This window comes from Amblyraja radiata, chromosome 1 (assembly GCF_010909765.2).
Source record: "Amblyraja radiata isolate CabotCenter1 chromosome 1, sAmbRad1.1.pri, whole genome shotgun sequence".
Taxonomy (NCBI): domain Eukaryota; kingdom Metazoa; phylum Chordata; class Chondrichthyes; order Rajiformes; family Rajidae; genus Amblyraja; species Amblyraja radiata.
The window spans coordinates 77,862,016-77,888,274 of record NC_045956.1 but is presented as its reverse complement, the minus strand read 5'-3'; the positions used below and the strand labels follow the sequence as shown (position 1 = coordinate 77,888,274).

The 26,259-nt window shown below is 43.6% G+C and overlaps 1 protein-coding gene across 18 annotated transcripts in view; it reads left to right on the top strand.

The window, feature by feature from the left end:
• Positions 1-26,259, top strand: part of col25a1 (collagen type XXV alpha 1 chain) — a 654,016-nt gene that overhangs the window by 558,334 nt on the left and 69,423 nt on the right. For 16 of the 18 annotated variants that reach the window (XM_033025353.1, XM_033025321.1, XM_033025361.1 and 13 more), the window contains exons 17-20: positions 742-786; positions 14,013-14,075; positions 14,536-14,604; positions 16,737-16,781. In XM_033025353.1, coding sequence (XP_032881244.1) covers positions 742-786; positions 14,013-14,075; positions 14,536-14,604; positions 16,737-16,781 — 222 coding nt within the window. The remainder of the gene's footprint in view (positions 1-741; positions 787-14,012; positions 14,076-14,535; positions 14,605-16,736; positions 16,782-26,259) is intronic. The other 2 variants (XM_033025377.1, XM_033025370.1) reach the window with 2 other exon arrangements.

Here is a 26,259-nt window from a genome sequence, read left to right as displayed (position 1 = left end):
CCTTTCAGGGAGGAAGTGAAAGAAAACAAATACTCTTGTTCAATGGAAGGAGATGTGACAAAGGAATAAGTCTCACACATAATAAGTGACATTAGATTTTCAGCAATCGAGAGCAAACAGCAGTACCTGGTATTAATCCTTGATTGGACATCCTTCAAATTGCCCACCCTGATAACATCTGCATTGGCGTGTAAGGTTAAGCCTGAACATCAGGTTTTTTTTTAACATGATCGGATAAATATGCCAGATTACTCAATGCCAATTAGTCCCACAATGAGGGGCAATTGAATGGTAGGGGGTTCATGTCCACTGAGAGCTGGTTTGAGACTGCCGAAGCTTGTTTACTGTAAAACTACCTAATTGCAATCATAAGGAGAAAACTCTTACCTTTTCTAACCTGGCAGCATTTAATTCAGGTCTCAGATGTGGACGGGCCATGTTTTGCTACATGGTGCCACCTAGTGGCACACTACCGTGACTGCACACAAACATGTGGCGACACCAATGATAACCTTACCCCAGTTCATGTTTGTACCCGATTGTTAAAAAAAACTAAAATATTTCCTGGTTGAAGAACAGATAAAGTCCTACTGCCTGGAAAGGAAACAAAAGGCCTTTTGCATTTGCTAACTATTGAACCTTGATTCGGGATATTGCTTAGCTACCATTGTGGCGGAGATAAGCAAGACTCTTGAGAAGGCTGAACACTTTTCTATAATGTTTTGTAATTTTCCTGTGTAGGGTGAACCAGGTCTTCCTGGGCTTCCTGGACTCCCTGGGATAAAGGTAATGACTGCTGCAGTCTGTACATTGGGATGGATATGGAGTAACGCTGCCTGGTTTCTGATTACCTCCTCATTTGTTTCTGTTTGTAGAGCTTCCCTTCATTATTTGTTTGGAATTTAAAGCTTGTCAAACCCTCTTTGATGGTTTCCTTTTGAAAATTGTCAAAGATTTGGAATTTGTAAATCAGAATTTAACAGAAGACCATTTTTAAAAAACATTTTCTGCACTTTTTCCATCAAATTATTTGCAGAAATCTGCTTAGAGGCTAATGAACAGAAAAATTTGCAAAGGCATAACGTGATGTAAATTTACTCTTGTTTATTGCACTCTAACAAGGCAACCCTCAAATCCTTGAATAATGTTTAGATATGCCAATTATATTTATATAATTCACAAAGTAAATATATCCCGAATGAGATACTAACAAACATTTCCTTTTGATCTCCTGGTGCAATTTATTTTATACAATTGAGAAATGTGTTAATTTGAAATTACTATGTAAACGTCAGCTTGCTGCAATAAGCCTTTCATTGGACAATGTTCAAGGTATATCAGTTTGTTATTTTAATAATAACAATTTTTCTATTAGAAGAAAGAGGAAGCCTAAAGACCTTCTTCTTCTTGCATATGGCATGCACAGCCTAAAGTTGTAGGACAACTTGTTCTATTTGATCTTATTGATTATGCACGCCAGCATTCATTGAAACAGGGCGGACTCTCACCCCCCTAAAGACCCGATTGCATCCATTTTAGTTTGGTGTATAGATACAGCGTGAAAACAGGGCCTTTGGCCCACTGAGTCCACGCTGACCATTGATCATCCGTTCACACAAGTTCTCTGTCATCCCACTTTCTCATCCACTCCCTACACACCAGGATCAATTTACATAGGCCAGTTAACCTCCATTCCTGCACATCTTTGGAATGATTGAGGAAACTGTGCAGTCTGAATCTCACCAGCAGTTTTCATTTTGCCTGGGATTAGTGTAAATGGGTGCTTGAAGGCTCGCACAGACTTGGTGAGCTAGAAGCTCTGTTTCCATGCTATATGACTCCATGAAAGGTTGCCCTTCTCCACTGTGAGTAAATGAATGCCATTGTGTAATGGAGTAGGGATGGGCGTGTTATTGGCATAACAGCCACATTTCTTATTCAACCAGGCTGTCCTTGGGGCAGAAAACATTTGCAGAGCCTTGTACAGCAAACTAAAGGGATGGGTAGGTTCCATGATGGAGGATTCTTGGCAGCGCAAGGAATGGTTAGCTAAGTCTACTGGGCTACTTTAATTAAAAATAAATCTGTTTCACACACCAGTGTTATCAATAACTGCAAGTATTTCCCAGATGCGTTAAGGACATTATGGAATGAAAATGGTATATTCTCACAAAATAATGTTAAAAATCCATTGCATTTGGTACACGAGGTACAAAAGGAAGATTTGATTAAATTGTATTACCAAATATTAAGGAGCATAAAGGCAAGTAACATAAAATAGACAATATAATCCTTGTGGCCAAATGAACTCAGAAGTAAATTCAAAGTCATAAACGTAACAGTGACAGCACTAGGTTCAGCATGTTGATCTTTGTGCCTTCCCACTGGCATCAGTGCTCAACCTGCCAGGCACTACCCAGTCAGTCTTTACCATGTGAGATTCGTGTTAGCTGTTTATACCAACCCAAGAGGGACTAGATCACTGAACAACAGAGATGTGGTTAGTGTATTTCACTATGGAGAGAAGGTGCAGAGGAGTGCACCTGCATATTTGTGGATCAAGTGAGTCAGTTCACAAACAGAAATATATTACGGGAAAATCAAACATGTTTCACTTCACTTGAATATGGTGACATTCAGAGCTGCCACCGTACCAGGATATCTGATCAGACTTACTGGAAAAACTCATCAATCAATGGTATCATGACAAACCAGTCATACAACAATTTGATTGATTGAAAGAATGAAAGATACAGCAAGGAAACAGGTCTTCCAGTCCACCGAGTCCATGCCAACCATCGATCACCTGTTCACACTGGTCAACCCACTTTCATATCCATCCCCACGCACTATGGATAATTTATAGAGGCCATTTATTCAACAAACCTGCACATATTTGGGAGGTGAGAGGAAACCTGTGCATCCGGAGGAATCCCACACGATCACAGGGAGTACGAGCAAACTCCACACAGACAGCATCGTAGGTCAGGATTGAACCCGGGTCTCTGATGCTGTGAGGCAGCAGTTTTCCCAGCTGAACCATTGTGCTTCCCAGTTTAGAGTAATATATATTATATTCAGAATCTTGTTGATGCAAAGTGCATAGATTACACTGGAATCATCTCTGTAGGTTGTTCCTGTAATGAGGCAAGAATGTTCATTGAAATACCAGGGAATTATAGCAGTAGAATCTACAGCACCTCTTCTTGCCCTCCACACTACCGCCATCTGCTGACCTAACAGCATTGCTTATTTTTAAATTGGTTTACCCTTCGAAAAAATATGTGTACATTGAGCTTAACAAAAGCTTTTAACAGAAACAATTTGCACAGGGAATAAATCCAGATATCCTGATTTTTGGAATACCTTTTATAACAGTATTGAACCATTTTGATGATGTAGGATAGACACAAAATGCTGGAATAACTCAGCGGGACAGGCAGCATCTCTGCATAGAAGGAATAGGTGATGTTTCGGGTCGATAAGAAGGGTCGCGACCTGAAACGTCACCCATTCCTTCTGTCTAGAGATGCTGCCGGTCATGCTGAGTTACTCCAGCATTTTGTGTCTACCTTCGGTTTAAACCAGCATCTGCAGTTCCTTGCTACAACAGGATGATGTAGGATTGCAGTTTTGAAAATTTGTCGAAAAATACAAATAGTTTCCTCTACACGCTCCTGAAAAATCAGATTGAATGAATAGCAGCACGGTTTCCTTAAGTTGTTCCTGAAGAATTTCTGTCATACAAGATTTTCCGAAAGGATAACATCCCTTTAATGAAGCCATCTAGTAATTTTCTGTCCCACTGAATGACAGAAACCGGCTGCTGTTATATTTGTCCATATGTTGGAGCAGACATAATTTCTCCTGATGGAACCTAACACTAAACATTGTGCTGTCCACCATCAAGATGTTCTTTACAGCTTCCACTTTCCATCCTGCAACATGTTTACAGTATTTATTTTCAATTTTTTGAACAGAGAAGTGAAATATGAAACCTGTAAAAGTGTTCCCTTATTCCATTTTTAACATTCGAAATTGACTGAACACTTAGAAAACTTTGTGATTCAAATGTCTTCAGGCTTGTCGTTTACTGTCCCAGTAAATTCTCCAGCAGTATTAGGGGGAAAAAATGTTCACTCTGTTCAGCACTGGTCGATAAACAATCTGGTGTCTACTGCTCACCAGGGAATGCTTAGTATGGTCCCAATAAGTTTAGTGGAGGCATCACAGGAGCTTTGTCAATGTCATTCATTAGCAGGAACTATGTTCCTTCTTATTTTATCTGTGGTCAATGACAGTGTGCAGTGTAATTTGCAAGCAGCTCACTTGTGCTTTATATCCTTGTGACGACACACAAATGTAGTCACGGCATTGTATGTTCGCCAGTAAAAACAACCAAAGAATGCACTTTAATACTCCAGTAGACCAGTGTATCGCCCAACCCTGCTAGCACAGGGCCAGTGCAGCCAACTGAACAACAACTGTGAGCTGCCAAGGATCTTGAACATCAAATTTTGTCGCCAAGGTTTTATCTTGTCCCCAACTTTTAAAACTTGACAAAGTGCATTAGATCAGAATTCATTTTCATGATCATTAAATTCAACAGAAAAATCTATTGGGAGATGAATAATTTGCATTTGAATCAATGTCACCCTCTTTGCAGTTAGACTTAAGACAAAGTTACCTTCAAAGATGATTCTCACTGGAAATTCTATTAAAGGGAATAAAGTGGTAAGAGTATCTAGGAGTATCAAGACCTAGTTCACAAGACATGATAAAATCCTGGCAACAAAATAGGATACTTGGGACTGAAGCAATTAAATCACCAGTAATAATTTAATTCTGATCTTGAAACTTGCAGCATCTATTGCAAGGACACTAAAGGCCGCAATAAGAATTCTCTCTCAGTGCATGTAATGACAGTGCAGGAGAGGGAATTACACATCCCTTACGCATATAGCATGGTGGCTGCAGTGGGGCTTTCACTCCCGTGCAATGCAATATGATGGCAGGAGCGCATTCTGTGCATGGAATAACATGCCAGCAGCAGGAATTCTGACTCATGTGCATGGAATCTGATGGCAACATTGGTAATTCTTGCTCTCGTGCATGGACTATAACGCCACCTTGGGAATTATTGCTCCTGTGCATGGAATATGTTGGTAGGATTGGGAAGTCATTCTCACTCTTGCGCATGGAATATGATGGTAGCTGTGGGAAATTGATCTTGAAGTATCATGATTTCTTTCTGCCTTGAAATATATGGGGAATATTTATAATGCAAAGTAGCAATTCTTTCTCATCTGCACGGAATGTGCCGGCACAGTGGGAATTTTCCAATATGGCAGGGAACATAATGGCAGCATTAGGGATTCTAACCCATGTTCCTTAATGGAGCTCTTCAACACAGTGTGGAAACAAAGAACTGCAGATGCTGGTATATGCCAAAGATAGACACAAAGTGCTGGAGTAAATCAGCGGGTCAGGCAGCATCTCTGGAGGAACAGGATGGGTCATGTTTCGGGTCCGTACTTTTCTTCAAACAGAATGTAGAGGGTTTGAAGAACTGGAGGCAAGAAAAGGCCAAGACCAACTTCTTTTCCCACCTCCGGCTCTTTAACCGCCCTCTGTTTCAATCTGAAGAAGGGTCACCTGCCATTTTCCTCCAGTGATGCTGCCTGACCTGCTGAGTAAAGGGCCTGTCCCACTTGCGTGTCCTTGGCACGCAAATTACGCGACCTCGTGGTCGCGTTGAGGCGCACGGGCATTGTATGGCCGCGCGGGGCCGGTCCCACTTAGAAGCGCGGAGAGGTATATAATTGTGCGCGACTTCCTGCAGGGCTCCGAAATTTTTATAGTGAACAAAAACTTCCCTCGCCAACGGCCTCTCGCGGAACTGACGGCCAAAGTGGGATAGGCCCAAGACCCTAACGCGACGCAATGTTTCACCTTCAACAGCAGCAGAAGCAGGCAAACGATCGCCGAGCTCGGCCTGGGGCTCACGGCCGTTGCGGTCCGGATCCGCCCCCACTTCTACTCCCAGAGCGGGGCCAAGAAAATTGAAGATAGACACAAAATGCTGGAGTAACTGAGCGGGACCGGCAGCATCTCTGGAGAGAAGCAATGGGTGACGTTTCAGGTCAAGACCCTTCTTTTCAGACTGAAGAAGAGTCTCAACACGAAACGTCACCCATTGCTTCTCTCCAGAGATGCTGCCGGTCCCGCTGAGTTACTCCAGCTTTGTGTCCATCTTCAATTTTCTTGGCCTCGCTCTGGGAGTAGAAGTGGGGGCGGATCCGGACCGCAACGGCCGTGAGCCCCAGGCCGAGCTCGGCGATCGTTTGCCTGCTTCTGCTGCTGTTGAAGGTGAGGACGTTGCGTCACGCCAGGGTCTTGGACTTGTCCCACTTTGGCCGTCAGTTCCGCGACAGGCCGTTGGCGCGGGAGGATTTCGTTCACTACAAAAATTTCGGAGCCCCACGCGAAGTCGCGCACAATTACATACCCCTTCTAAGTGGGACCGGCCCCGCGCGGCCATACGATGCCTGTGCGCCTCAACGTGACCACGAGGTCATGTAATTTGCATGCCAAGGACACGTAAGTGGGACAGGCCCTTTACTCCGGCTTTGTGTCCTTCTTCACATGACGTCACGCGCTCCAGACAACTGTGCGTACGCATGAAATCGCGCCCGACATTCGTGGGATCGACACAGCTCAATGCGACCACGAGGTCGCGTAATTTGCGTGCCAAGGACACGTAAGTGGGACAGGCCCTTAACTCCAGCACTTTGTGTCTATCTTCAGTCTTCATCACAGTTGTTTTTCAGAATGATTTTGGTGTCAATGATTATTGTGTTGACTCAGATTGGAGACCATTGAAGGAGCAGTTCCTCATCCTGTGCCTGTGGATGTTCATCATTCAGTTGCTCAAGCAAACCTTGAAGGGGAGGAGATTGTGCCTTTTGCGGGCATCCTTAAAATTTTAGCCAGTTTAGAAAAGTGACCTTGCTTTCTATCCTTGATTATTATTCCGTAATCCTGGCTGGAACTGTGAGCTGTTGTTGAATTAACCATGATGGGACAACTATAGTAATGCTGCAGTGTTGCTAAAGCCTGAAGTGACAAAGGGGGACTGAAGTAACACCTTAACTCTCCGCAAACAAACTATTTCATCATTTATTATCGTAACGTTTATACTCATACAGTGTGGAAACAGCCCCTCCATCCCAACTTGCCCACGCCGACCAACATGCCCCATCTATACTTGTTCAACCTGCCTGCATTTGGCCCTTACCCCTCTAAACCTAGGCTATCCGTGGACCTGTCTAAATGTTTCATACATGTTGCGATAGTACCTGCCTCAAATACCTCCTCCAGCACTACCTCCTGTTGGACCATTGAATTAATGGTAAACATTCCGTTTGTATCTATTAGGGCTCTGTATTTTAAGTTGATTTGGTCATTAGGGCATAAGATTGGGAGTAGAATGAAGCCATTCAGCCCATCAAGTCTACTCCATTCTATCATGGCTGATCCATCTCTCCCTCCCAACCCTGTTCTCCTGCCTTCTCCCCACAATCTCTGACACCTGTACTAATCAACAATCTATCTATCTCTGCCTTAAAAATATCCACTGCTGGCCTCCACAGCCTTCTGTGGCAAAGAATTCCACAGATTCTCCACCCTCTGATTGAAGAAATGTCTCATAATTTCCTTCCTAAAAGAACATCAATTTAATTTGCACAATTAATGTGCAGGTAAATTCAGCCATAACTTCCGTTGGCCACATCAATCCTGGCACACAATCTTAGAGTTTCGCAATTGGGGTTCAGTGCAGCCACTTCACCTCAAGTCAGACCCAGTCTGTGAGCACCATTGTGTTGGGTCTGAACTGTGACCCCCCCCCCCCCCACCCTGTCCTAGAATGTTGGGCCAGGACTTCTCAACCTCATCCACATCGGGCTCCGCCATCAATTCCCTATTCTGCTCCTCGTCCATCCCATAAAATGTTAGATCCCTGGATCACCACATGTAGCATAATCTTCATTTCTTCGTGCTGATCTCAGATCTCTGACCCTGTCTCCTCCTTCCTGCCCCACTGTCTGTGCATCTCTGCCCTCCAGCTCCAAGCTCTACGACTGTAGATAAGGAACATGACTGACTGAAAGTAACTGAGGCACCTGTGAGAGGGACCGACTGGTGGGAGGTGGAGGTGTGGTGGAGGGAGCAAGGCAGAAGAAAAACAGCTGTAGAAGAGGAAGGTGAGAATCTGGAGTGGGAAGGAGGAGACTGTTGGGGAAGAGGGAGGGGAGAGTGTGTAGGAGTGTGAGAGGGAAGTTAGAATGGGACAGAGGAAGCAATGAGAGTGTGTTAAAGAGAGAGAAGGGAAAAGGGAAGGGGTGAGGGAGTGTAAGGGTGCAAGAGAGAGAGAATGACTATGCTCTCTCGCTCTCTCTCTCCCCCTCTTCCTCTCTCCCCCTTTTCCTCTCTCCCCATCTCCCCCTCTCTACCTCTCTTCCTCTCCCCATCTCCCCCTCTCCACCTCTCTTCCTGTCCCAATCCCTTACTCTCTCTCTCTCTTCCTCATTCTGATTCTATTCGCCTCCTCACTGCACTTCTCAGGCTCCAACTTTTTTTTCTGACTTGCAAGTCCTAGCTCAAAAAAAGTTTTTCTTAGTGTGCAAGCTGAGAAGTGAGTGTAAGTAGACTTTTATAACAAACCCTCTGCAATCTGTTGCCAGTGATAGAGCAAAGGAGCTGATTCAAAATTAGAACTATGCAGAGATCTGAAGTTGTACTACTGACTGTTTACGGAAATAGCAGAACTTTAAATTATATTATTAGAAGTTACTCATGCAAAGCATTTCACATTGTACTTTTCAAAATTGAAAGTGAATGTTCCCTTCTTTGAAATATTTCAAAATTTGGCACTGTGGTTTAGTCATGCAATTAAAACTGTTTCACTTGGACTTCATTCTTCTAATCACTCAATGGTCCTATTATAGATAGGACGCCTAATTAAATATGCCAAGGAGGTGTTTGTAAGAATCAGTTCTCTTCATTGATTTCCATTCAGCAGAATTGTGCAGAACTCGTCATTTGCCTGTTACTGCTGAGTGGATTGGACCCATGTGCTCTGAGGTTTAGAAGAATGAGAGACGATCATGTTAGATGATGTGAGAGTGTTTACTCTGATGGGGAAAACCAAGAACTATTGGGAGGGAAGGGGAGTGTGTAATGCCAGTGTTATAAAATCACCTGTTTAAGAATAGCTTGGGAGAAATTTCTTCTCTCAGAGGTTGTGAATCATTGGATTTTTTTTTTACCCCAGCTAAGATTTCCGGTATATTCAAGACTTAGATGTATAGATTTTTGGACCAGAGGGAAATTGAGGTTTATGGGGCATAGACAGGAAAACACAGCTCAGACCACCATTCAGATCAGCCATGATCTCATTGAATGGTGGGATAAATATTGAGCACCATATGGCCAACTGCTGCTGCTGTTTCATATTTTCTTATGTTTTCCTCCTGGATTTGCAAGCTTTGCATGTGTCGTTGCCAGTGCACGGATCTTGCAACATCCACCAGAATTTGGGCTCTCTGAATGCAGACAAAACCCTGTGAAGATTACCCTGGCTGCATGCAATGGCAGGTCTAGGATTACTCACAAAAATAAAACAAATGCTTCCAGCTGGCAGTAGCCCTCCTGGGGGTGGCACAAGTGAAACTAATATAAAACACAGCATGCAATTATGCAGAACTCGTTGTTTACGCAAGTGCTTGTGAATATATAATTTTATACACTAGCTGCATTCGTCCACTGTAGATTAATCATAAGCTAGAGAATAAAGCTGTACACACTTCTCACACCTTATGCATGAGTATCAGTACATTTGTTTATGTATGTAGTGTGAGTGTATCTGTGTGTGTATTTGTGCGAGCATGCATTTGTGATTGTGTGTGCATGTGTGGCGCAAGCACATGCACAAATGCCTCAGTGTAATGTTGGCCAGTGGGACAGACCTATATTCTAAGGACTAGCCATACCACTTTCTGGTAGATGCTGCATTTTATCCTCTGTTTTTGAGCCAGTTAAGGGGCTGTCCCACTGCGGCGACCTAATCCTTTTTTTACTCATAGGTTTAGTCGAAGTAGGACAATAAAGGTAATTCTAATTCTAATTCTTCTAGGTCGGCATGTTATTCGTAGGTAATCAAGGGTAGTCGAAGGTAGTCGTAGATAGTCTGCAACATAGTCAAAGAGAGGTCGAAGGGAGGTCGAAGGAGATCGAAGGATGTCGTCTTCACTCTCCACTATTCGGAACCAATTTTCCCGAAGCTAGTTGAAGCTAGTCTTCAACATAGCCGAAGGAGATCGAAGGAGGTCGAAGGAGGTCTACATAGTCGAAGGAGGTCTTCAACATGACATTTTTACAAACTCTCCTAAACTCTTCTAAACTCGCTAATTAGGTCGCCGCAGTGAGACAGCCCCTTTAGTGTAACAGCCTGAACGACAGTGTTCAGGAGCTTACAAAGCAGATCAATGTCATTCCAAAAGATCTTCGGACCATGCTGCTAATGCACAGTGATAGAGCTAATCAGTTATATAAAATCATTTGCCGCAGCAAGGAATTTTTTGAGTTAGTTTGTCTTTCAGAAAGTGGTGGAAGAAGATTCAGCAGTAACTTTCAAAACCAAACTGGATAAATATTTGAAAGGGGAAAATCATTTACTGGGTGGTGTGGAAAGAGTAGACGGGTGAGACAAATAGGGCCTCAGTTGGCCAAACGTGATGTAGTGAACGGTGAAATTAGTAATTTATTATTCATTGGTATTTGTCCTTAGCAGTATTTTTCATTAACGGAATCAATGTTGCCTTTGGCTTATTAATGCCACTCCCTGTTCAAATGTAAGGTATCTAAGAATCAATTGCAGTTTCTCCTGTTATGACATGGTGATTGTTAATGTCTTTCCTGATCAACTGTTGGAAGTCAAGTGTTTATTAACATATCAGGACTCCAATTAAGTTGCATTCAACAGGGTACCAGTGTAGCATTTACATTGTTTCTACTCAATAATGAATGCAGCACGAATAGGCCGCAGGGGGACGAACATGCGGGTAAATAAGATATACAATGCATGAAAGCGCAGGGCTGATAAAAGTAAAAGGTTAACGAGGACACAGTGTTTTTTTGTGCTGAGCAACCACCTGGTTTTCAAAAAACTCCACAGTTACGTGATCAGTGGAAACAAGATGAGACACTAAGTGACTTCACCCAGCTTGAGCTGGACTTTTACCTTGTGCAAAATATTACCTCAGCTCCTATCTATGAACTAATTGATACAAACAGCGATCTTGATGGAAAAAATAATCCAATAATGTGTTGAAAACTTTGGCAGTTAGCAAATGGAGAAAATCTTTGGGTGCAGAACTACTATTTGCACCTCTCACTGCTTGCGACAAATTACTCTTTTTTCATCTGCACAGTATGTAATTCAATGACTTTTTCTCAACATCTCAAATGCATCTCAAGCTTCCCATGTTAGTAGTCATTTGTGCATCCCCTTACGTGAAATATCAGTCTCATCCTGAAGGAGAACAAAAGGGATGGGACAGACATAATGGCATTAATTTTTGAATTGGATGGTACTTATCGCAGCAGCTGTTGCAGCTTTCATTTATTGGTACGAGCTGTTAGGGATATTTTGTGAAGAACTTGGAAGTAAAAGGAGAACCCATGGTGGAGTTTTCATTTGCAGTTTAGTTTGTACACATCTGGATTGAACAGAAGTTTGTCTGCTTGAGAATAAACCCAAAGTGTGCATTGAAGGATGTGCTGTCTCCTGACATACCAGAGCCATGCAGTTGCATCAATACAGCTTTAGCACCAAGTCTGGAAGAGCAAACACAGAAGCCAATGTTGAACTAAAGTTTACCGATGCACTAGGAAAAATATTTTCAGAATTACATAAAAAGTAAGAAATTTTCCAAATGATGACAGCAAATGAATATTTATTTAAGCAGCTCTTCAGTCAAATCGACTTTTTTGGGGGGGTGTTTCTTTTCATTTGGATCAATTGATCACAAAAGGGACCACAGATGGCACAATGGGCTAAGTGTTCGGCTGGCAACCGGAAGGTAGCCGGTTCGAATCCCGCTTGGAGTGCATACTGTCGTTGTGTCCTTGGGCAAGACACTTCACCCACCTTTGCCTGTGTGTGAATGTGTGTGAATGTGTGTGAGTGATTGGTGGTGGTCGGAGGGGCCGTAGGCGCAGATTGGCAGCCACGCTTCCGTCAGTCTGCCCCTGGGCAGCTGTGGCTACAGAAGTAGCTTACCACCACCGAGTGTGACTGAGGAGTGAATGAATAATGCGATGTAAAGCGCCTTGAGTATTAGAAAGGCGCTATATAAATCCCATCCATTATTATTATTATTAAAAGGATCAGTTCCGGCATGGAGTCTGATCCCATATTTCAAGCATGTCCTTCGATAGCCACAGGAAACTGGAACTGAACTGGTCACTGTTACCCTGATTGGCAGTGACCGTCAGGCTAAATAAATCCCAGGCCTGTCAAGCCTGCAGGCAGAGGCACAGCCTGCCAAACATAGAGATCCTGCCACTACATTGTCAGCATGGCACTGCCTATGGCCAGAAAAAAAGCTGCAACTGGGAGTATGTGAAAGGCCATACAAGGTCTAATTTCAACTTAGGGTACTTTTCAAGAGCTCTCATTCATTCCTGACTGAGGAACTTGGACATTTGACCTATGCTCTAGCCTCCCACTGATGACGTCGCAATAGACCAACACTATCCAGCTACTTCCACCTCCGCAACGCTCCCTTCCCCTCCCCCGACCTTCCCTCTGCCTCCCCTTTCTGATGTGACACAGCATTGCCCCTTGCAACTGTAGTGAAAGTTGAGTTGGCAGTGCCTGTCTCGGAGCTGGATGCTGGCTCTCAAGCACTTTCTGCAGGTCTGAGGTCACAAAGAGCACAGTGCTTCAGAGTCATAAGTAAAACACAAAGTGCTGGAGTAACTCAGCGAGTCAGGCAGCATCAGTGGAGGACATGGATGACGGCTTGACCAGCTGAGTTACTTCAGCACTTTGTGGTTTACTCAAGATTCCAACATCTGCAATGCCTGTGTCTCCTAAGAGAGTCTTATCCAAGCATTGGCTGTAATAATACAGGCAGCACAGTGGCACAACAGGACGGCACAGTGGCACAGCAGTAGAGTTGCTGCCTTATAGCGCCAGAGACCCAGATTCAATCCTGACTAAGGGTGTATGGAGTTTGTGCATTCTCCCTGTGACCGCGTGGGTTTTCTCCGGGTGCTCCGGTTTCCTCCCACACTCCAAAGACATACAAGTGTGTAGGTTAATTAGCCTTGGTAAATTGCCCCTGGTGTGTAGAATAGAACTAACATATGTGATTGTTGGTTGGCCTGGACTCGGTGGGCCTTTTTCTACTCTGTATCTATAAACTAAACTAAATAAAGGAATAAAGTGCTCTGACTCTTCTCATGTCCTCTGCCTTGGGAGACATGCTGGTTCCAACCTGAAGCTGCTTCACTGGAAAAGCTGGAATTCTATGACATCCTGGTCAAAAACAGCTCTCCAACCGAATTCCTCATCCCAGTTCTTGTTCTGTAGTCTTGTAAGATTCACACATCAATTGCTCAGATGCTTGTGCCCTGGTGCTAGCTTGGTGATGAGACTGCAATCTCTCCCTCTCTTTGCTGCGCACTGTATGCTTCAGATTTCACGGCTGTTTGAGGTTGGCTGTGGTCATAACACGCATCTATTTGAAGTGGAAGTAGTTCTTTATAATGCAGTTTTTGCACATACGTGGTGCATTCACTTACCATTAATCACCAAACCTTTAGTCCATTAACTACTTGGATGGCTACTTAATTTAAAATCACAGTTTTCTTTTTGCCAAGCTAAAAGTTTAAATCCACATTGAAGTTTGAATGTATTGTTAACTCTGCTCTTTGTATTTTAGGGGGAGCCAGGCTTTTGGGGTCCTCAGGGAGAACCCGGGTTGCCTGGGTTACCAGGAACAAAGGTGAGGTCAACATATCGTGTTCAAAATGTCTGAGCATACTGGTCTTGGGTTTATTGAGGGGTCCACTGACTAATGGCACCTTGCCCATTTCACTGGGGAGGGGAGGAGGCAAGGGAAAGAAAAGATTTGCATTTTTGTTTAAAGTAAAGATGTGTATAATTCTGTGCAATATAAATTAGTTTCAGAAGAAGCTACTTTTGTGTTCAGTCAATCAAGTCAATTGTGCCCAGTGCCTAAAAATGCCAGGTTCGTGCCCAATGTACACAAGCAAAATCCTTTTAGTGAATTTACCATCAGATGCCTTTGATTGGGTGCAACATATGCTGACCGGAGGTGCAGTAAAACCTGAATTTAGTTCCCAGAGGCAAAGTTAGAAGGTCAGGAATTTGCAATATAATTGTTGAAGGAAATTGGAGCATGCATATCTGTAACTCTGCATGTTTTATGTTGTGATAAACAGGGAGAGAAAGGAGATGGAGGGCCACCTGGAAGAGGTGAAATCGGCCTGTCTGGATCTTCAGGCCCCAAGGTCAGCTGAGTTTTCTAACCAGGAAACATTTGCTCACATTCATACAGTGTACAAAGCTCTAATTAACTCTCTTGCCTTAAATCACATAACTTCTTGGGCTCCAACATTAGTCCTGCACAGAAAATGTGTTGTTGCTTTTTGTCCAGTGTACAGCAAGGTTTACTGGGTGTTCATTCTCGACACTGCTTCCACTGTTAAACTACCACAGGAGACTATTGACCACCTTGCCTCTGTTTCTTTGGACGTAGTTTGATGGCACTACTGTCTGGATGGAGCAACTTGTACTCGATTTAAATTTCAGGCCTGCACAGTTTTTGGTGCAAATTGCCTCGCTGTGCTGTTGAATGAATAGATCGCCTGGTTTTTCATGATCGCAAGAAGCAGGCCTTCCAAGTTAAGGAAATGGATCATTCCCCCATAATTTTGCCACCTGTTTAATATGCCAATGGGATGCTCAGAAAATAGCTATTTATGGAAAGTGATCTCTCTTTGAGGCCATGTGTATGAAGATAAACACAAAACGCTGGAGTAACTCAGCAGGACAGGCAGCATCTCTGGATGCATTCACTCCAGTGATGCTGCCTGTCCTGCTAAGTTACTCCAGCATTTTGTGACTATCTCTTTGAGGCCACTCTTTGAGTTTCACATGTGTGTTGTTTCACATTATGTAATATCGTCAAATTTTCCAATAGATTGTAATAATTTGTAAGCATACCTGGGACATGGGGCAGGGAGCTGTGATCTCATCACCTGGCCTGTCCCTTTCATGTTTTGGACCACATGAAGTGTCATCTTATTCCTCAGTCTTGCACATTATGACCTGATCAGCTGTCATCCACTTGACCATCAAGAATCAAGTAGCTTAGAGGAATGGATGCTCAGTAATGAGGCAATTGGACTGAAGTAATACTTCAGATTCCTGGAGCAGAATTAACTTGGGTTAGATAGTTGCAGAAGTGCAAACACCAGGATTGCAGTGAGAGGCAGGGTTTTGGGTGGTGGAGAGACTATTAACACCTCAACTTCACCAATCCCAAGAATACCACTTGTACTGGGCTAATGGTAGTGGGGTGGGATGGGAGCAAAGCAGTTGGTAGTACCTCACTGTTATGCCAGAGCACAGAAAGGGGGAGGCAAAATAGTTGGTGTTCGTCACCGCAGCCCTTCCCCACATTCCCCTCCCCCCCTCCCCAATGCCTGCCAAAGGGACAGTGACTGACTCTCCTTACTCTAACCCCAGGAAGGGATGATAGGTTTAGGTTGCGTATCACTAGAGCCTTGGGATGGGTTGGAGCTGGTTGGTCCTCACTGTAACTTCAGGGTTGGGGCAAGTTTGTCTGTAACTCACTATAACACTGAGTTAGGGGTTAGACTATCCATTCCCCCACTTTATCCGCCGGGAGGAATTGGGTCTGTCTGGACCTCACTGTAACCCGAGGGTGGGGGGTCATTTGTTCCCCACTTTATCCCCTGAGTGTGGGAGGATATCCCTGTAACTCATTTCACCTGTTTAGACCGTCTGTTTCCCACTGTAACCCCAGAGAGACTGGAACCCAGTGTATCTCACCAGAAGGTAGACAAAAATGCTGGAGAAACTCACACTTCTGAAGAAGGGTTTCGGCCCGAAACGTTGCCTATTTCCTTCGCTCCATAGATGCTGCCTCACCCGCTGAGTTTCTCCAGCATTTTTGTCTACCTTCGATTTTCCAGCATCTGCAGTTCCTTCTTAAATATCTCACTAGAATGTCAGGCAGGCCTACAGGATACTAAAAGTGCCTCTCAGGTTGTTGTGTTTATACTTTGCAGTTTGTTGATCATGGAATTAAAACAAAACAATTACAGCTATTTACAATTCTTCTCCAATACATGTTGGCAAATCCCCCACCAACAACATCAGCTAAATGAATACCATTTCTCCAATCCGAAATCAAAATGAGATAGATTAAATTAAATCCTCTTGTTTTAATCTGTAGAATGCGCCTGTGGAAATTGTGAATGCTGCACACAGATTACACATATCAAGGTATAATTAGCCAGGCTTATTGACTGTCTGTGTCCAGAAGCTGCTTTAATGCTTTTCTCCTGATATTCCCTCCTCTGTTCCTGCTTTTCTTTGCCATGACGTGGAATAGGGTGAGCCGGGTGATCTAGGGATGCCGGGCCGGCACGGAGTGAAGGTCAGTCCATCGCTGCTGCTTGTACTTCACTTTTATTGCTGTCGTTGTGAATGACATCAAAAACTTAATTGAACTGGAATTGGCCTGGGTGGTCTTGGTTGAAGGAGATCATGACTACAGCAAGAAGCCACACTTTTAAACCCTGATTTAACATTAGCAGTAGGCCTGTGAGCCTACCAAAGCTGCCTGGCTTTGACACGGCAAGTTCCTTTGCAATGCACCACCTTCAATCCTAAACCAAACCATTTAGTTTAGAGCGGCACAGTGGCTCAGGTGGTAGAGCTGCTGTCTCACAGAGCCATAAACCCGAATTCGATGCTGACATTGGGTATTGTCTGTGTGGAGTTGTAACCACATGGGTTTCCTCCAGGTCTCTGGTTTCCTCCCAAATCCCAAAGGCATGTGCGTTTGTGGGTTAGTTGGTCTCTATGAATGAATGAATACTTTATTGTCACATTTGACAAGTCACAATGAAATAATTTGCTTGCATATTTAATTGCCCCTAGTGTGTAAGGTGTGGATGAGTAAGTGGGATAACACAGAAAGAGTGTGAACAGATGATCGATGGTCAGCATGGACTCGGTTGGCCGAAGGGCCTGTTTCCACACTGCATCTTTCAATTCAATGTATCATTGATCTTCCCTGGTAAATTATGGTCCTATTAAGTCTGAAGTCAATGGCCTTAAAACGACCCATTTGTGTGGATTTTTGTATCCTCCAATTACACTTAAAAGCTGTTACGTGTAAATTAGAAAGCATAGGCCATCATTTTGCGATGAAGTGGCACTGAGTAATTGGCCCGAGGAAAGGAAAACATGGAAGACATCGGAATGAGATATCAATTCAAAATGGTCAGTCACATTTTTAGCCAATTTTGTGGATGACTTTGGTTCGTGAAACATGTTAAACCGAAAGAGGATGAACTCCAGTTTCTAGACAAAGTAGTTTGCACATCTTCCCTTTTATTTCAACTTGATTCCTGCCGCCTACCTGGTACCTTGTTCCAGATTGTGTGAACAAGTACCCAACAGGTAGAGTTACATGCTCCCTGACTGCAGAAAGTGAACAAGAGGAAAGGTAACCCAGGTTGCTTTAGTTTGAACTCTGCAAGGGTGGTTTACTGGGTTGGGTGACATAGTGGCACAGTGATAGAGCTGCTGCCTCACAGCTCCAGCGACCCAGCTCCATTGCTGACCTCAAGGACTATTTGTGTGCAGTTTGCACATTCTTCCTGTCGGTGTCCTCCAGGTGCTCCGGTTTCCTCCCCATCCCAAAGACGTGTGGATAGTGGGCTAATTTGATGCTGTAATTGCCCCTAGTCTGCAGGTGAGTGAATCAGAGGACAGTTGCAGGGAATATGGGGAAAATAAATGGAATTAGTGCAGATGTAGGTCGATGGTCAGTGTGGACTCAGTGGACAATAGACAATAGGTGCAGGAGTAGGCCATTCGACCCTTCAAGCCAACACCGCCATTCAATGTGATCATGGCTGATCATCCCCAATCAATACCCTGTTCCTGCCTTCTCCCCATATCCCCTGACTCCGCCATCTTTAAGAGCCCTATCTAGCTCTCTCTTGAAAGCATCCAGAGAACCGGCCTCCACCGCCCTCTGAGGCAGAAAATTCCACAGACTCAAGTTCAAGTTCAAGTTCAAGTGAGTTTATTGTCATGTGTCCCTGTATAGGACAATGAAATTCTTGCTTTGCTTAAGCACACAGAAAATAGTAGGCATTTACTACAAAACAGATAAATGTGTCCATATACCATGATATAAATATATACATCACAACTCTCTGTGAGAAAACGTGTTTCCTCATCTCTGTCCTAAATGGCTTACCCCTTATTCTTAAACTGTGGCCCCTGGTTCTGGACTCCACCAACATTGGGAACATGTTTCCCGCCTCTAGCGTGTCCAAACCCTTAACAATCTTATATGTTTCATAAGGTACCCTCTCATCCTTCTAAACTCCAGGTTGTACAAGCCCAGCCGTTCCATTCTCAGCATATGACAGTCCCGCCATCCCGGGAATTAACCTTGTAAACCTACGCTGCACTCCCTCAATTGCAAGAATGTCCTTCCTCAAATTAGGGGACCAAAACTGCACACAATACTCAAGGTGTGGTCTCACTAGGGCCCTGTACAACTGCAGAAGGACCTCTTTGCTCCTATACTCGACTCCTTGTGTTATAAAGGCCAACATGCCATTCGCTTTCTTCACTGCCTGCTGTACCTGCATGCTTACTTTCATAGACTGATGAACAAGGACCCCCAGATCCCATTGTACTTCTCCTTTTCCCAACTTGACGCTTTTTCCCAACTTGACGCCACATGGATTTTTTCTATGCTGCATGACTCTGTAACAAAACTCTGTCATATGTGTGTTTTAGTTTGGAGATACAGCATGGAAACAGATCCTTGTGCACACTGAATCCATGCCAACCATCAATTACCCGGTAACACTAGTTCTATGTTATTGCACCATCTCATCCACTCGCTACACATTAGCAACAATTTTACAGAGGCCAATTAATCTACAAACTCACACATCTTTGGGACTTGGGAGGAATCCAAAGCACCCAGGAGAACCTACATGGTTACAGGGAGAACGTGCAAACTCCACATGAACAGCATCTGAGGTCAGGATCGAACCCAGATCTTTGTAGCTGTGAGGCAGCAGCTCCACCAGCAGCGCCATTTTGTCACCTTATGGGAATGTTGAAATCCAGATAGAGTGACGGGCATTGAAAATTCCAATCCCATGCCTTCTCAGCCGACCACTTCAGATGCATGTTTACCAACAGAGTCATAGAGTGATACATCATGGCAACGGGCCCTTCAGCCTAAATTGCCCACACTGCCCAACATGCCCCATCTACACTCATCCCACCTGCCTGTGTTTGGCCACTGTCCCTCTAAACCTATCCTATCCATGTACATGTGGTTTCTTAAATGTTGCGATAGTTCCTGCCTCAACTACCTCCTCTGGCAGTGTGTTCCATACACCCACCACCCTTTGTGTGATAAAGTTACCCATCAGGTTCCTATTAAATCTTCCCCCCCTCACCTTAAACCCATGTCCTCTGGATTTCAGCTCCCCTACCCTGGGCAAGAGACTGTGTGCGTTTCCGGCCTGTCTTCGTGGCATGATAATGACGAACAGTGGTTTCGTGAAGAGGAGAAAAATCTCCAGGCCTAGAAATAGCCCACAGAATCACTTCAGCATCTTTCTGCCGTAGGTTTAATTGAGATTATAATGACAACACTAAGGCATTCCAGCTTTCCTATTTGAGTAGATTTAGCTGGAGTTCCCACGGGCTCTGTGTTTCCTCAGCCACGGCCAACATTTTAAAGCATTAAAGTAAAGAGGCAGGTGTACCCCGGTCAGTGATTAGTCTCACACCTGTCGGATGTGACATCCAAAGTTCCAGACAGTCTAGACTGACAGCTCCAGAGGAAATATTAAGGACTAATTTAATCCGCAAAAGAATCAGAAGGAAAACATCATATTCCGTGTCCTGGTTATTGGAAGCTGCATTGGACTCAAGGAAGAACCAAGTTCTTCACACCTCGTCACTGCAGTTCCCCTATGGGTCTATTGGGAGACGCTTTAAGAAGCGAAAGTATATGTGGTGGAAAGGTACTTTCAGTATGAAATACTCTCCCATCCAACTAGTGTTAAAGCATGATAATAAGCTTCTTACCGTTTAGTAAGAACCTATTTTTTAAATTTATGGTCCAATTTTCTTGAGCATGTCAACTCTCACGCTTTGGAGGGAACCAATTAGTTGATGTTGATATCTTTACCGGTGTTTAAGGCAGCAGCATCTGTGCCACATGAGAGCCAGAGAGAGCTAACCAAGGCTAACTTCTCCAGGTCAACCTATAGGAAGGGAGATCAGTATAAGAATTACAGCCAAGCCTCCACCAGCTGTCTTGGAGTCTTGTTAGCAACTTCATATTGAAACAGTGGGAAAAGAATGTAAAAAACATGCATAACTCTCAAGAGAATATTGATATTCAGGCTATCAGTATATTGGCATGGACTATTTAACTGCAGACTGTGGAAACAGAAATAGTGCTCAGATGCTTGTTGTAGAACTTGTCCCTTTTTATTACTGTTGAAATATGTAGAATTATTCGGCACAGCAGGAGGCCATTCAACCTGCCTGCGCCTGCTGGCTCTTTGAAGGCTGTGCCCGGAGCTGTGGTGTAATGAACACCAATGTCCAGGCAAGAAGCAACCTACAATTGCAGGGAAACAAAACAACTGACCCATGGTGACCATGGCTGTTGCTATTTGGGCCTGATTCTTTGAGCAATCCAGAATGCATTTCATCTGATACAAGTGACCTGTCGACTTTCAGAAAGGCGTCATCATTATAAACCATCTCCATCACGATCCTGTTCACAACTTCCTTCATAATTTAGACTTTAGAGGTACAGAGCGGTAAAACGCCCTTTGGCCCACCAACTCCGCGCTGACCACCTTGTGCACCAACACTATCCGACATACCAGCGACAATTTACAATTTTACAGAAGCCCCTTAACCTAACAAACTTATATGTCTTTAGAGTGTGGGAGGAAACAGAAGCACCCAGAGAAATCCTACACGGTCACAAGGAGAATGTACAAACTCCATACAGACAGCCCCCTTAGTCAGGATCGAACCCAGGCCTATGGAATGTAAGGCAGCAACACTACCACTGGTCACTATGGGCGGTGTCACTATGCCGCCCTTCAAATCATATGATTTCTTAAAACGGATACTGTCCTCTGCCTCTGAAGATAAATTTTAGGAAATCCACGACATTTTCTATAGCTAACATTTTGCACTTTATGGCCCAAAGTTACAGCTCAATTGAGTTAGTCATCGAGTTATAATTCAATCAAATTACAAATTCAGCTCAAATTGCAAATTAATCTTCATACATAAATGAGTCACCATAGGGATTTTCTGCTCATTGCATTCAACTGTACGCAAATATGTCGTTTGCATTTTGGGATCAATATTTACCATCAAAAACATTAAAATATTTATTTTAACTGATGACAAAACTAACTATGGTATCTCAGTTTAACCAGAAAAAAAAGTTTTATTTACTTTTTGATTCATTTTCAATCCTTTAAAATTAGGTTACTCATATGTGGAGAATTGACACAGATTAGAAATGCTCATATATGGAAACATCTATTTTAAGTGGCATTAACCAATGTGCTGTTACAAGATATATCAAGGAAAATGATTCTTTGGCACTCTGCTCTTTAAAAGAAAATATATACTTTTTAAAGCCTTTCAGATTTGCTGGTTGATAACCAATTCTGTTTGTGGTGGAAATTAAACACTCATCTAAACATGAGCCTGGATTGACCACAATAGTCTACATTTCACCAAGTGCACTAACTTCTGTCTGTTTCCAAAATGTTTTACGGTTCAATATAGTTTCATTTGCAATAATTTTCTCATTGTATCTTTCCCCCTCCTGCATATTTTTATTAATTCATTCCTGTATTTTTCCAAGTCTTCCTGATTAATAACGGAATCATGCTCCTGACAGTTTTTACGAGCCTCCCTTTTCTGACCTGCGTTTTGAGATATATTTTCTGTCATTTGGGACACAGTAGCTTTGGCTGCTTTACCATTTCCCTTTAGAGCAGTGTTCCTCATTTGTAGCTGATCTATGTCTTTGCTGATTGCTTTCTACAGATCATTTCCTGCTTAACCCCTTACTGGTGTACCCTTACCAAGCCCCATCTGCAATTAGTTGCATTTAAGTTTTGCTCAATTGAGAAGTTTGACCTTTCTCTTTTTATGGAATCTTTCCATTTTTACCCTAAACTGATTATTCTAAACTCACTATTAGTGAGATGAGTTGTTGTAAGAAAACTCACTGGCCATCTCTGTTTCTTAATGGAACATAGAAGACTACAGCAGAAGAACAGGCCGTTTGGCTCACAATATCAGTGCCGAACTTGGTGGCGTTAAACTAATATCCTCTCATATAAGAATATTTCTTGTCCGACCACAGACATTGTGTAAAACATGAGGATAGGTTACACCAAGAACCACTCTAGGCCAGCTGGGACAGATGCGAGAGATGAGTAGGACTGTTGTGGATTAGAACAAAGTGAGCAAAGCTTTTGATGAACTGGGGTTCCCAGTGGGAAAAGAATGGAATACCAACCAGGAGAGGAATGGAGTTGTTGAGCTCAGAGATAACAAACACGTTAGGCAAGGGTTCCATCTGCAAGGATGAGCAGAGATGAGTGATGTTGGATGGTGAAAATAGGCACCATTCCCAAGGAGAGTTGGCGGAGTGCGAAGCTCAGGCTGGGTCAAATAGAAAGTGTCAGGTTCAGCCTGAGATAGCAACCCTCGAGGGGGATAGGAAAACAGCCAAGTTAAAGAGTTGGTGTCTAAAGATAATGACCTCTCTTTCTATGGTAAACAGGATGAATTGAAGTTCATCCAAGGCCAAGATACTTGGCAAGCAATCTGACAGTATAGATATTATTAGAGGAGCGAAGCAGTGGCTTACATGTGGGAGCTTAATTGTTTTTAGGTAATAATGGCATTGATAAGGACGAAGAGGGTTATGGGGCTGTGCTGTAGAGGTTGGTCTGGATTTTCTAGAGGTAATATTCTGGGAATGCTTATTTGTCATATGCACCAGAACTAAACTGGAACAATGAAAATCTTACTTGCTACATCTTTACAGGCACATTAAATGCAATAACACCAATAAATACTGTATGGGTGGCAGGCACAGTGACACAGCAGTATAGTTGCTGCCTTACAGTGCCAAAGAACTGGGTTTAATCCTGACTACGGATGTTGTCTGCATGGATTTTGTACGTTCTTCTTGTGACCACGTATGCTTTCTCCAGGTGCTCTGGTTTTTTCCCACGTTCCAAAGATGTGCAGGTTTGGAGGTTTATATCCTTCTATAAATCGTCCCGAGTGTCTAGGATAGAACTAGTGTGTACAGGTGATCATTGTTCGGCACGGACTTGGTGGGCCAAAGGGCCTGTTTCCATGCTGTGTCACCAAACTAAACTAAACTATACAATAAACAATTGGTTACTCTAAGTAAACCATAATAGTCGAAAAACCAAATTGGTGTCTTTCTGTCCTGGGTCTCCTCCATAGCCAGAGTGAGTCCCACCACAAATTGGAGGAGCAGCACCTCATATTTCGCTTGGGCAGTTTACACCCCAACTTGGTTCTTGGTTCTTGGTCAACGGTATGAACATTGACTTCGCCAATTTCAGGTAGTCCTTGCTTTCTTCCTCTATCCCCTTCCCAGCTCTCCCACAGCCTACTACCTCCGCCTCTTCCTTTCTTCTTCCTGCCCTCCCCCCCCCCCCCCACCTCCACATCAGTCTGAAGAAGGGTCTCGACCCAAAACGTCACCTATTCCTTTGCTCCAAAGATACTGCCTATCCCGCTGAGTTTCTCCAGCATTTTTGTCTACCTTCGATTTTTCCAGCATCTGCAGTTCTTTCTTAAACAAAGTATGTTGTCTGATCATTGTAGTGCAAAATCCATAATGGTTAGGTGCTGAAGTAGGGTTGTGGTTGTGAAGGGTGGTTCTATACCTGATGGTTGATAGGAAGAAGCTATTCCTCAACCTGGAGGGAACTGGTCGCAAGCTCCTGTACTTCTACCCCATGGTAGCAGCGAGAAGATATCATGGCCAGGGTGATGGTGGTCTTTGATGATGTTAGGCATTCTTGAGGCATTATTTTCTGTCAATATGTTCAATGATGGGAGCGTCAGTAACCATGATGGATGGGACAATGCCCATCACTTTCTGCAGCTTCTTTCATTTTTAAGCATTCGATTTACCGAACTAGAACACGATGCAACCAATGAGTATACTGTCAACCGTACACCTGTAGAAGTTCGATAGAGTATTCAGTGCAATGCCAAATATCTAAAACCTTTGAGATAAGCATTCTTTGTGAATTCCTTAATGTGCTGGGGCCAGAACGGATCATCAGAGTTACGGTGTACAAACTCTTCATCACCACCCCATCACTGAAGAGAAGTGCCTAGTTCCTCGGATTTCCCTTCCTGAAATTAACCATTAGCTCCTTAGTCTTGCCAATGTTGAGAGCAAGGTTGATTTTCTTGCGCCTCACAATTATCGTTCTCCCTCGTGTACTCTGACTCGTCGTTACCCATTATTTGTCCAATGACAGTGGTATTATTATAAAGGTGGCATTGGAGCTGAGTCTGACTACACAGTCATGGGTATGGAGAGAACAGAACTGGGGAAATGTGTAGGAAGGAACTGCAGATGCTGGTTTAAACCGAATATAGACACAGAGTGCTGGAGAAACTCAGCGGGTCAGGCAGCATCTCTGACGAGAAGGAATAGGTGACGTTTCAGGTCGAGACCCTTATTGTGGAGCAGTAGACTGTGGATGCAGCCCTGAGGCGGCGCAATGGTAGAGTTTGTGCTTTACAGCGAATGTTGCGCCGAAGACCCGGGTTCGATCCCGACTACGGGTGCTGTCTGTACGGAGTTTGTACGTTCTCCCCGTGACCTGCGTGGGTTTTCTCCGAGATCTTTGGTTTCCTCCCACACTCCAAAGATGTACAGGTATGTAGGTTAATTGGCTTGGTGTATGTAAAAATTGTCCCTAGTGTTTGTGTAGGATAGTGGTAATGTGTGGGGATCGCTGGTCGGCGCGGACGGTGGGCCGAAGGGCCTGTTTCCACGCTGTATCTCTAAACTAAACTAAAGTGCCGATGGTCATCTAGGAGGAGGTGTCATTGTCTATCCACATTGATTGAGGTTGGTCCATGAAGAAGTCGAGGATCCAGTTGCATGGGGGAGAAGTTCTCTGAAATTGATTGTGAATCTAGAAAGGATGATGGATTAGGGCATTGTGTAAATGATGAAGAGTTAAGGACTTAGGGAAGCCTTTGGAACTCTCTGAGAGTGGTGTGGAGTAAAACGTACTGGACAAGATATTGTTCAATAGGAATGGAAGATAATAAGAGCAGCCAAGGTCAGTTCAATAGGAATGGAAGATAATAAGAGCAGTCTGATCAATGCAAGCTTTGGGCTATTTTGTTTAATTTAGATCAGTTTATTGTCACGTGTACCGAGGTACAGTGAAAAGCTTTTTGTTACATGCTATCCAGTCATCAGAAAGACTATACGTGATTACAATCAGGCCTTCCACAGTATATAGATGCCGGATAACGGGATTGATCTTTAGTGCAAGATAAAGTCTGGTAAAGTCTGATTAAAGATAGACCGAGGCTCTCCAATGAAGAAGATGGTAGCTCAGGACTTCTCCCTAGTTGATGACACGATGGTTCAGTTGCCTGATAACAGTTGGGAAGAAACTGTCCCTGAATCTGGAAGTATACATTTTCAAATTTCTGTATCTCTTGTCTGATGGAAGAGAGGCGAAGAGAGAATGTCCGGAGTGAGACTTGTCCTTGATTATGCTGGTGAT